General features: G+C 46.3%; 1 protein-coding gene across 2 annotated transcripts in view; it reads right to left on the minus strand.

Moving 5' to 3' along the window:
• Positions 1–1,871: 1,871 nt before the first annotated feature.
• SLC25A15 (solute carrier family 25 member 15) overlaps positions 1,872–12,215 on the minus strand; it is a 32,463-nt gene continuing 22,119 nt past the window's right edge. For both annotated transcript variants that reach the window (XM_061434707.1, XM_061434709.1), the window contains exons 4-7: positions 10,318–10,455; positions 7,346–7,515; positions 5,737–5,895; positions 1,872–4,374 (exon numbers count right to left, since the gene is read on the minus strand). In XM_061434707.1, the coding sequence (XP_061290691.1) occupies positions 4,250–4,374; positions 5,737–5,895; positions 7,346–7,515; positions 10,318–10,455 (592 nt within the window). In that variant the 3' untranslated portion in view covers positions 1,872–4,249. The remainder of the gene's footprint in view (positions 4,375–5,736; positions 5,896–7,345; positions 7,516–10,317; positions 10,456–12,215) is intronic.

Below are 12,215 nucleotides of genomic sequence, written 5' to 3' on the forward strand. Positions count from 1 at the left end.
TTTACTTATATATTTCTGGACAAGTATTTATTCCCTGCTTTGTTTTACATCTGTAACTTCAGATGTTAGAAAGTAAGAATTATAAGTCAAATAGAGGAAAGAACTGAAGGTAATTTCTTTCCTCTATTTGACTTACAAACTATTAACAACGATCAGAATGGCAGTAAAAACAATTTTAAAACCCAGAGAAATGTTCACACCAGCAGCCTCCCACCCCCAACATGGGCTTTTTTTTTTTACTCCAAGCACCACACGGAGCTCATTAATTATACACAGGGCATCGGGGGAGGGTAAAAGAATCTTCAGTAACCTCTGCTTTTGTCCATCATTACAGAAGTCAATGGGAACGTTTGCCTAGAGCAATCCAGATTTTAAAATCCACCACCCCTGCCCCCAACCAGCTTCACCCAAGCTTGGAGAACTTTGAAGTAAGGTCAAGTTTTCATTATAGACACAGGTTAACCCTGTGTCCACAGGGAATCACTGTTTTCTCTTTGGTTCAGTTCAGTTGCTCAGTCGTGTCCGACTCTTTGCAACGCCATGAACCACAGCACGCCAGGCCTCCCTGTTCATCACCAACTCCCGGAGTTCACTCAGACTCATGTCCATTGAGCCGGTGATGGCATCCAACCATCTCATCCTCTGTCGTCCCCTTCTCCTCCTGCCCCCAATCCCTCCCAGCATCAGAGTCTTTTCCAATGAGTCAACTCTTCGCATGAGGTGGCCAAAGTACTGGAGTTTCAGCTTTAGCATCATTCCTTCCAATGAACACCCAGGACTGATCTTTTTGCAACCCCTGCCAGATTCCTCTGTCCATGGGGATTCTTAGGCAGGAATACTGGAGTGGGTTGCCATGCCTTCCTCCAGGGGATCTTCCCGACCCAGGGTTGGAACCCAGGTCTCCCATGTTGCAGGCAGATTCTTTACCATCTGAGCCACAAATAAGGTTTGGGAGGCTGAGGCAGACCACTCCGATGAAGCAGTGCTAGAACAGCACACTGACCACTCAGGCTGGCAGCCCCAGTCAGTATTTGAGGGAGACTAGACCATCAGTTTACAGACGAGGGCTGGTGGGTGCCAACCAAGCAGAGAAGGGAGGAGACTCTCCGAGCTGTCACGTGGTGGCAGGGAAGGCCCTGCAGGTGCTTCTTTTCCCCAAAAAAACAGCCCACAAAGGGTCCCAGCTGCCACTGCAGCTGCCCAGCCAGAAAAATGATCATCCTTCCCTTTCCCTCCCCCCAATGCCCTGCCCCCTTGGAGGAACCGATCTTGGAGGAAAAGGCTTTCAAATTCCTCCTACATTATGTCTCCACTATTCCCTGTAGTTTGGGTTACAGAAACGTGTCAGGACAGGTTATTTCCTTTGAAATTCCTGCAGCCGTCATCTGCGGAGGACCATCAGCTGGCAGGCTTAGGTGGATGAGGTAAAAAGTGAGGAGAGTAAGATCTAGCTTTAATACTGGCAAAAGTTGGGAAACCCCAATTTTTCAGAATCTTGAGTTTTGAAATAGAGGAGATTACAGTTGGGGGTTTTTCTTCCCTAATCCTCCAAAGTGCATCAAAATTTCTGGCAACTATGAGTGGTCACCTAATACTGCTTTTGCTCATAAAGAGAACTTGCTCACAGCCACCTGCAGGCCTGCTTTTCTAGAATCCACTGCGAATAGTTAAACAACTTGAGAAATTTATAGAATATCAGAACGATATTGGTTTTCTTGAATAGGATTTACTGACCTGGAGGGACTTCCCTGGCAGTCCAGTGGTTTAGACTCCACGCTTCCAATGCAAGGGACGCATGTTCAATCCCTGGTCAGGGAACTAAAAGCCAACGAGCTGCGCAGTGTGGCCAAAAAGAATTTACTGACCTGGAATAGAACTACCCAAACTTGTATCGAGAAGTTTATTTTAAAAAATAGCATGGCATCCTGGCAAATCAATCACATCACATCCACAGCCTGGTGGAGGGAAAGTAACTTTTGTGGGCCAAGTTTCATCACTGCAGTGTACAGATAACATGGATTTTTATCAGTAGTTGTTTTACATCAGGAATTTTGTTGACAAAGAACAATGCTAATTGCAATAAAACCACCACCTTGAAATATCACCATACATGACTCAAGCATTCCTGACAGTTGGTTCTTTGAATGTATGCACTTAAATCATATAGTCACCTATTAGGCAAATAATTTAATGACAGAACTCAAGAATTTCTTTAAACACAGTATTTCAAGCTACTATATTTTTGTCTGGAGTACACACCTGAAATGGTACAAATTGTACCTAAATACTGAACCATGAGTTAAGCGAATAGAATGAAACAAACAATAACACAATTCTGACTTAAGTTCCCAATCCTTACTCCCATTCACTCTTAACTTGCCTCAGACGGTTTCCGTTGAAGAAATCCAGTTACATCTTTGCAGGACAACACCGGTAGTAGTACTGCCAGTGGGCTCTGGAGGAAGCCTCTTCCTGGGGGAACCAGTCCCGTTTGTTATTTTGGCTTCAGTCCAGCCTGTCTAGATGAAGCACTACTCGGTAGCTACTGACCATTTAAACATGGAGAAAAGGTAGGTAGAAAAATGCTTTTCAAGAAAAGGCAAATGCTTTTCAAGACCAGGCATAACACGAACCCATTGGGCACAACGCTGAGCATCCTGCCTTCCTGACCTCCTGGCTTCTGGCAGGTGGCTAGAGTCACCACGAGGCTTCAGGGAGAACAAAAAGCTTGCAGAAACTAGAGGTTTCGCCAGGGACAGACATACGGCTGAGGACTGTTACTAACAACACATCAGCCGCTGAGGCCTATTAAGACCTTTTTATCAGAGCCCTGGGTGGTCCTGGGACCGGGACGGTGCAACTCCCTTACACCAGAGGACAGAGAATAGCTGACCCTCCCACGTCTGTAGAAACCCAAAAAACTAGGGTTTGTGAGTAGTGCAGACAAACGGCATAGTTTAATAAAATGACTTGTTTCATTGATCAAGTCACACCCGAGACCACGTCGCTGAAATTCACGACGGCCAGAGGCCCAAGTCAAAAGGCTCTCATGCTGGAAAAGCCCGACCAGGAGTGAGGGATCCTGAGACAAAAATTCAGCCCAGCTCACCTAACACCCCTACGGAGAGGGCAAGTCCTAAGAATGTTTGAGAGGAGAGCGCTTCGCCCAGGAGCATCCTATTCCCCGATGCAGAGCCAGGGCCTCTCTGGGCTTCCGCAGTCGGCTCCCTGGAAGGGCTTCTGATTGGCGGAGGCAAAGGAGGGCGTGGCCCCAAACGGATAGAGAGTCCAACAGAATCCCTGGAACCCCACCCAGGCCAGGACCCAGAGACAGAAAGCAGCTCAGGGAAGCTGTCAGCCACCAGCTTCACCGAGCACCACGGCCGCCGCCGTCGTCCCCTCAGCCCCTTCCTCTAGCTCAAGCCCAGCAGAGGGGAGTCCCTTGCGAGAGAAGGGAGGAGAAGCCGGCCCTGGGCTGCTTCTCAAAGGCTCTGGGCCACACCTAGCCCTATGTCAGGGCGCAGAATGTGGTCCTACCTGGAAGATGATTGGCACTGTTTCCACAGAGGAGCATCCTAGGAGAATCCAGCATGCTTCCTCTGAAACGTCAGTCGACAACGTGAAAGCCACACCAGTATGAGGGTACTTTCTCCTTTTTAAAAATCTAGAAGGACATCTTAAGTTTTCAAGCACCACAGGAAAACGTTTTAAAAACTGTACCCACTTAATATTGTGTACGTGCTACGCAGATTTTTTTTTTAAAAAAGAGACCCTACATCTAGAAAGGATTACGCATTTATAACCATCCTCATGAAACATGGTTACCTCAGGTTTTTTTTTTTTTCTGATGTGATCTGAGATAAAACATGGAACTACACTGTGCTTCACTCACAACTCATAACCATCTAAACTGCATGGACACATACAGGTTTATGCAAAAGCCCTTGATATAGTTCTACTCAGCCCTCCAGAATAGGTATATCTCAGACCAGCAGCCCACCTACCCTGCATGTCCCACCATGGACAAGAGCAGCAACTTTTCTATTTCAATACAATTATGGGCAGAAATTATACGCTATAAAATAGAGGCTCTTCTATAAAGTTTAAGGTAGAAGAATGGAAGACAAAAAAAAAAAAGTAATTTGCATGAAATCAAAATAACTCCACATTGGTCTTGTACTCTTTGAAACCCTGAGATGAACTGCAGTCCTCAAATGCCTGCACTTGGATCGAGGTTCACTGCAACACTTCAGTATGCTTCAAACTGGTTCATCATCAACTTCCTGCTGTATTCATAGGCCAAGAAGAGAGCCCCATTGGCAGGGAACGCGCGAATCAAGGTAGGTTTCAGTCCAGAATATAAGGCCGGTACTCCTAGAAGACAAAAGGGTGATCAAAGACTGAGATCCTTCCCCCCTCTTCTTGCAGATATCCCACCAACCCGCACAGCATGGATATTTTTACACTTACAAATCCAGACAATAGAGCTAAAACCCAACAGTTATGGAGCAGGTTTCTCTGGGCTAATGGAACCAAACAGTCTAGTGGAAACAAGGGCAAGGGCAGGTCTCCCAGTAGAGCTGGCGAACATTCACCAATCCGGTGCCTGTTAACTCCTAGTAGATGGATGTGGCAAAGCGGGGCCACGTGGGCGGACAGAAGGCAACCGGAGTCACAGATGGCAGCGGCTCTGCAGCTTCACGTGGGGGCGAGGACCATGAGGCAGTGGGCCAGGAGCAAGAACCTGGATGAGGTCAGAAATCTGACCAGTATCAGGTTTCTAGTGTCAGTACTGCCCAAGGCGGTTCTGAAGATCCAATCAGATAAAGGAGGTGTGAGTACTTTGTAAAACTATGAAGTGTAATGCAAATTGAAAAGGGGTTACTGGGGACTTTCCTGGTGGTCTAGTGGCTAAGACTCCTCGCTCCCATTAGCACAGGGCCCAGGTTTGATCCCTGGTCAGAGAACTAGATCCCACATGCCGCAACTAAAGATTCTGCATGTCGCAATGAAGATTGAGGATCTCACATGCTGCAACTGAGACCCGGTGTAGCCAAATAAAAAAACCAACGGGGTTACTATTAGTAATAGACGTCTTGTGCTCTATCTGGGGTTAAATCAGTTTCTGCATCTTTACCATGCTCGCTCTCAAGAGACGTGCATGTGCCAAGTTTTAAGATGCACAGTGAATGCTAGAAGGACAGGTCTTTACTCACTAGTAGCATAAAATCGACTTTACACAACCGCTACTTTAAAAAGTCTTTATCCTCCTGTATAACCAAAACCTGATAGCAAATAACCTTCCGAAACGGCTTAGTGCCTTTCTCATTCCAGAAGTCTTAGCATTAAGGATGCACACTGTTTGAAATGTCTTAGCAATTCCATTAGAGCTCAGCTTCTGATAATATTGCTTAAAACAAGTGGTGCTAACTTCGAAACATCCGTCCTCTTAGACAAAAGTATATACTTTAAAAATTCCCTCCACGCTATTTAGAAAAAAAATCCTGGCCTAGAGGTTAGAAGTCAGGAACTTTAAACATTCTTGAGAATAATGAAAGAACCTAAAGAAAGGGGTTTGAAAACAAATCCACAAGTGTGGGTTATATACACAGTTAGAAAAGGTTATGAGGTGGGGGAAATAGAGCCATTATCCGTGTGATCAACCTCAACAAGACTAGCGGCGAAATGACCGCTCTCTGTACACAGCACCTCTGGTTCGGCCAATGGCAGACTCACCTTCATTTTTCACGATGCTTATAAAGGTTCCGATAAATCCCGCCTGTTTTCCAGACATGGAAAGAACTTGAATCCTAGATTTGATACAATCCACTGGGTAAACAGCAAGCCACAGGCAGATTCCACCAAATCCACCACTTAACATCAAAGGGACAGGGCCTAGAGGAGAAAATGCGCAAATGGTATTTTGTCTAAAGCACAGGTGATGTGACATTTCCAGAGGTCAGTGCAGCAGTGATGGCAGGTGGGTGCAGTTACCAACACGGAAGCTGTGGAGCACAGTTCTCTGGGGCAACGATCTAAGGGCACAGGGTCCTTGTGACAGCCTGGGGGCATCCCTCATGATGCCAGGACCAGGGGCAGCTCCAGTGAGGGTCAGATTTACGCTGGTCACTGTGGCCCTCCTGCCCTGTTCTCCAGAGGCCTCCCCCCACCCCCCGCCAGAACCAGCAGGCATCAGCAGCATGGCAACACCCTGCCACGAGGAGTAAGAACAGAGGCCACGGAAACACAGGCTGCATCTTTTTTCAACTTTCTCTTAAGTATTTTAATATATTAATACCCTACAGCCCTGATTCTCCCTTTACTGTGAAAATCTAAAGTTATCTTATTAAACATGACAGTTGAGCCTGGGAGCACGACGATCCTCAGAACAGGTCCAAAACACTGAATGGAGGTGTTTAAGAAAAAAAATGTAATCACCCACGAGCCAAGCATTAGGTCAAGCCACTAATGAGGATAAATGAGAAGGAAGGACCCTTCTCATTGCTCTTAAAATATTATCTAGCAAGGGGACTTCCCTGGTGGTCTGGTGGTTAAGATTTCACCTCCCGTTGCAGAGGGGCATGGCTTTGATCCCTGGTCAGAAAGATAAGATCCCACACGCTGCACAGCCAAAAAAACCCAAAACACAAAACAAGCAATGTTGTAACAAATTCAATACAGACTAAAAAAAAAAAGGTCCACATCTAAAAAAATCTTTGGGGGGAAAAAAAAAACAAACTATCAAGATTTATTACTAAGTTTAAGCTTATTCAGAGATTCTTTACAGGTGATTTCCCCCAGGAAAAATGATGTCTGCAATCTTCCTTAAAATGGACCTGGAGATAATGCACAAATGGTATTCCAGTAAAATAAGTTTGGGAAGTCTTGCTCTAGTCCCTGCCTTGAGGAAATTACTTAGGTGGGAGGAAGGTGCTAGCTACCACCTGCCGCCACGGTTACTCCCTGGCATCCAGAGGGGCCGAGGGCCAGGTGGACCCGCCACAAGGGGGCGCCGTGCACAGATTCCATAGCAACCACCACCACCCGGATACTTTGGCCACCTGATGTGAAGAGCTGACTGATTTGAAAAGACCCTGATGCTAGGAAAGATTGAGGGCAGGAGGAGACGGGGATGACAGAGGATGAGATGGTTGGATGGCATCACCGACTTGATGGACATGGGTTTGGGTGGACTCCAGGAGTTGGTGATGGACAGGGAGGCCTGGCGTGCTGTGGTTCATGGGGTCGCAAAGAGTCGGACACGACTAAGCGACTGAACTGAACTGAACCACCACCAGGAAGCCAACGCTTCAAACCCACCTGTGGTCCTCGCCAACAGGCTTACCTAATTCGTCTTTCGATCTCCCCGAGGCAAAAAATGACCGGCTTAGTTCATAGCCACCAAAAAAGAAGAAGTAGCCTGGTACTTCTCGAAGTAAAGTACTTGAGAGTCCATGGTAGAAGCCCAAGGGGCCGTCCTTCCTAAAGACAGTCTTCACGACAGACCAGACTGTGCTGGGTGGAGACACAGGGTGACAGACAGTTAGGACAATGTTCACACCCATCCCGTAGACCTGACGGGGCTCTGACCACACCCATCCCGTAGACCTGACGGAGCTCTGACCACCAAGCAGCTCGTTCTATAAACAGAGCTACCAGAATTCCAGCCCTAAAAGGCTTCTGTGGGAAGGAAATCTCTCAGATACAATTATTTTATAACAAGTTTATTTCATCACTTGAGCTAGTCCATGTAAAGATAGTTTATTAAAATGAATGCATACATTTCTAGAAATCATTATCAAAGATCTAAGAGAGTCAATCACACCCATTTTTTCAATAGTGAGTAAGTGAAACTACAATGAGATTGTCCAAACTCAGTGAGAATAAAATGGCATTGTTCTTGCCCAGTCCCCTTACCACTCTCGATTTCTATCTCCTCAGCCTTTCTTTTGAGATGATCTATTTTGAGTGAACTGATTGTTCAGGTGTTTAGGGTTTTGTTTTGCTTCCATGCAGGGAAGTGAGTAAGGAGCCTTACATGTTACTTAAAGGCAAGAACAAAAGAAATTCCAAGAGCCGAACTATGTCAGGCTAGACGCACCCAGGATTCAGTTCTTACAGAGGCAGGTGTGTAAGAATTTTTTACCTGAAGCAGATCAGAGCCTGAGGCAGCCAGAACATGGCACACTCTGTGCAGGCTCTTCTTCCTGATGGTGTCAGGGGTGGGGGTGGGCAGGCCTGTTCCCGATAGCACCAGAAACCAAGCCTGTCAGCCTGGCAGCCCCTCACTCCTCACTGTGTTCTCAATAGGTGACCTGGCTTGGACCAGAGAGGGATCAGGGCCCAGGTAACAAAGGCCACTTGCTTTTAATCGATGATCTGCCTTCCCAGGCATTATCCACTAGCCAGTCCCTGCTGCAGTGCCCTCTCCTTCTACATTGAAGAAGTAATGTAATCCAGGGTTTCCCTGATGGTTCAGCAGGTAAAGAACCCGGCTGCCAATGCAGGAAACACAGGAGATGCAGGTTCGATCCCTGGGTGGGGAAGATCCCCTGGAGAAGGGCGTGGCAGCCCATTCCAGTGTTCTTGTCCGGAGAATCCCATGGACAGAGGAGCCTGGCAGGCTACAGTCCATAGGGTCGCAAGTGGTTAGACATGATTGAGTGACTGATGCATGCACACACAAAGTAATGCAACTCAACAGTTAGCCTAGTTCCAATCCAGGTCTCAACCCTCAGCTACCATATTCCCGGCTTGGGCACTGCTGTACCTAAAACATGTTTTCTTTTGTACAGGGTGTCCATCTACCAGAGTCCTTTGGATCTAAAATTACTTTTTTAAAAATACTTTAAACTACTTTCAAGAGACAACTTTCTGGGTGCTGTCAATGCACTATTCATCTGGGCACCAGCTGACAAAAAGGTTCATTTGTGACTATTCGTGGAACTGCACACTTAAGATTTTCTATGATTTCTGGGTGTGTTTCTGTTACTGTGTGTATACTGTATTCCAATGAAAAAAAAGCATTAAAGACTTTTGAACTTCTAGGCTGTGAATAATAGATTCAAATAGGTTGTAATGAATCTCTTGGCTGCAAGAAATAGGGCGCTATTACAAACCCCATTTTCATTGGAAGGAAACTGACGACTCAGAAAATGGTCAGTTTATCTACTAGTTTTTCCCAGCAGTTTATTTATTGGCTTTTGAGTTAACCTGAGCAATATCCATGACCAAACCTTTAGTTAGTTCAATAAGCAAATTTGGGGATGAATAAGGATAATAAATTGCTTTTTAATTCAAATAATAAATAATAATGTATATGATTCATACATTCACGGGATAACTCAATCACTGAAGACTTGCTAAGCTTACAAGGGTTTGATGAACGTTTTGAGAATTTGGGCCCTTTGTAGGTATACTTAAAGGACTTCTTGTTGTTTAGTTACTAGGTCATGTCTGACTCTCTGTGACCCCATGGACTGTAGCCTGCCAGGCTCCTCTGTCTGTGGGATTCTCAAGGGAAGAATACTGGAGTGGGAAGCCATTCCCTTCTTCAGGGGCACCTGAAGGATTAGGGAAGGGGTAAAGGAAATTACCACCAGGATCTGGCGTGATCAGCCTGAGCACCGATGTGAAACTGGGGAGTGAGCAAATATTCATCCCAGAATCCAAATCGGCACCTAGGAAAGCTCAGCCTCAGTTCTAAAGCTGCTGCTGTGTGTTTCCAGGTATATATGGAGGTCATGCCTTAGGCTCTCCACGGGCCAAATGAGGTAGGAGCCCTGCTTCTCCACTTCTAGGATATGAAATATTAGCCTACAGGGACTTCCCTGGTGGTTCAGTGGTTAAGACTCCACACTTCCAATGCAGGGAGTGCCGCCGGTTCGATCCCTGATCGCAGCACTAAGATCCCACACACCTCATGGCACAGCCTTACCCCCACAAAAAAAAATTTTAATTAGGAAAAATAATAAATCATTGTTAAAAAAAATCTTTTGCCTACATTCTGGGGTGGGTGGTGGGTCCAACCATCCCAGACTGTCCATTCAGAACATTATTCATGGATTGGTGGGCATGGGGTGGGTGGGGGGAGTGTTTCGAGTAGATAAACTATTTTGCCTCTTAATTATAGCATAATGTAAAATTTAAAGATATTCATTACACCAAGGCAATGGAGACCCTACATTTGTACATGGGCAGCACCAGTGTTCTTGCTTGGAGAATCCCAGGGACGGCGGAGCCTGGTGGGCTGCCGTCTATGGGGGTGCACAGAATCGGACACGACCGAAGCGACTTAGCAGCAGCAGCAGCACTTACTTCTGGCTTTTGGCTATCTTTCCCGACGTCTCCATCTCGTACATGGTCTGCAGTCGGCACTTCACCAGCTCTGTGGGGCAGAGGACCAGAGCAGCAAAGGCAGAGGCGAAGGAGCCAGCAGCTGCGTTCTGCAGATCACTGGAAGGATACAAGCACAGGCGGCCAGTGACTCATTCACTCGGCACGGGGCATGCTCCAACACGGATGGTAAAGCAGAGCGAGCACAGGTGGAGAGGAATGCTCCTTCAGCGCCCACCAGGCACGCACCAGGCTTCCTCTGAGGAGCCCACCGCCCCGTGGGGGTGATAGCGGCACCCTGACTCCCGGGGACAATGATGATTAGGAGATGATGCCAACGTGCTCAGTCACACAGCTGCTAAATGGCGATGCTAGGTTTCAAACACACGTTTCCATGATGGCAAACCCATGCTTCTTTTATTAGTCATAGAGCTATGGCCTGGACCCCACCCCCAGATTCCAATGTTGAAGCATTCACACTCCGTTTGATAGTATCTGGAGGAGTCTTTGGAGGGGGGGGGGGTAATTAGTTTGAGATGGGGTCTTGATGTGATTAGTGGAAGAGACTGGAGAGCTGGCTGGTGTTCTCTCTACCATGTGAGAGGACAGGCAGGCATCCCTCTGCAAACCAGGAGACGGCCCTCGCTGGACACCAAATCAGCCAGCACCTACCTCATTCCTAGACTTCCTAGCCTCCAGAACCGTGAGAAACAAATGTTTGTTTTTAAACCACCCAGTCCAGGGTATTTTATTTAGCAGTCAGAACTAAGACAAAAAGTGACACAGAGAAACCAAATATGGAAGAAAAAATTCCCCAAGGTCCCACCACCCCAAACACATACTCCACTAATACTTCAGTGTGTTTGCTGCTGAGCTTTAAATAAAACTAGTTTTCAAGGCCATCCCTATATGCCCTGCATCCAGCCCAGAGCAACCACAAGTGTAATGTAACTGCTACAGATGATACTAAGATCATGGCATCCGGTCCCATCACTTCATGGCAAATAGATGGGGAAACAGTGGAAACAGTCACAGACTTTATTTTTCTGGGCTCCAAAATCACTGCAGATGGTGATTACAGCCATGAAATTAAAAGACGCTTGCTCCTTGGAAGAAAAGTTATGACCAACCTAGACAGCTTATTAAAAAGCAGAGACATTACTTTGCCAACAAAGGTCCATCTAGTCAAGGCTATGGTTTTTCCAGTAGTCATGCATGGATGTGAGAGTTGGACTGTAATGAAAGCTGAGCACCAAAGAATTAATGCTTTTGAACTGTGGTGCTGGAGAAGACTCTTGAGAGTCCCTTGAAGGGACTAAATCTGATAGACAGAGTGCCTGATGAACTATGGACGGAGGTTCTTGACATTGTACAGGACACAGGGATCAACTCAGCAGTGGCCACAGGACTGGAAAAGGTCAGTTTTCATTCCAATCCCAAAGAAAGGCAATGCCAAAGAATGCTCAAACTACCGCACAATTGCACTCATCTCACACACTAGTAAAGTAATGCTCAAAATTCTTCAAGCCAGGCTTCAGCAATACATGAACCATGAACTTCCAGATATTCAAGCTGGTTTTAGAAAAGGCAGAGGAACCAGAGATCAAATTACCAACATCCTCTGGATCATCGAAAAAGCAAGAGAGTTCCAGAAAAACATCTATTTCTGCTTTATTGACTATGCCAAAGCCTTTGACTGTGTAGATCGCAGAAAATTCTGAAAGACATGGGAATACCAGACCACCTGACCAGCCTCTTGAGAAACCTGTATGCAGGTCAGGAAGCAACAGTTAGAACTGGACATGGAACAACAGACTGGTTCCAAATAGGAAAAGGAGTACGTCAAGGCTGTATATTGTCACCCTGATTATTTAACTTTT

The sequence above is a fragment of the Bos javanicus genome, chromosome 12 (genome assembly GCF_032452875.1).
Source record: "Bos javanicus breed banteng chromosome 12, ARS-OSU_banteng_1.0, whole genome shotgun sequence".
NCBI lineage: Eukaryota > Metazoa > Chordata > Mammalia > Artiodactyla > Bovidae > Bos > Bos javanicus.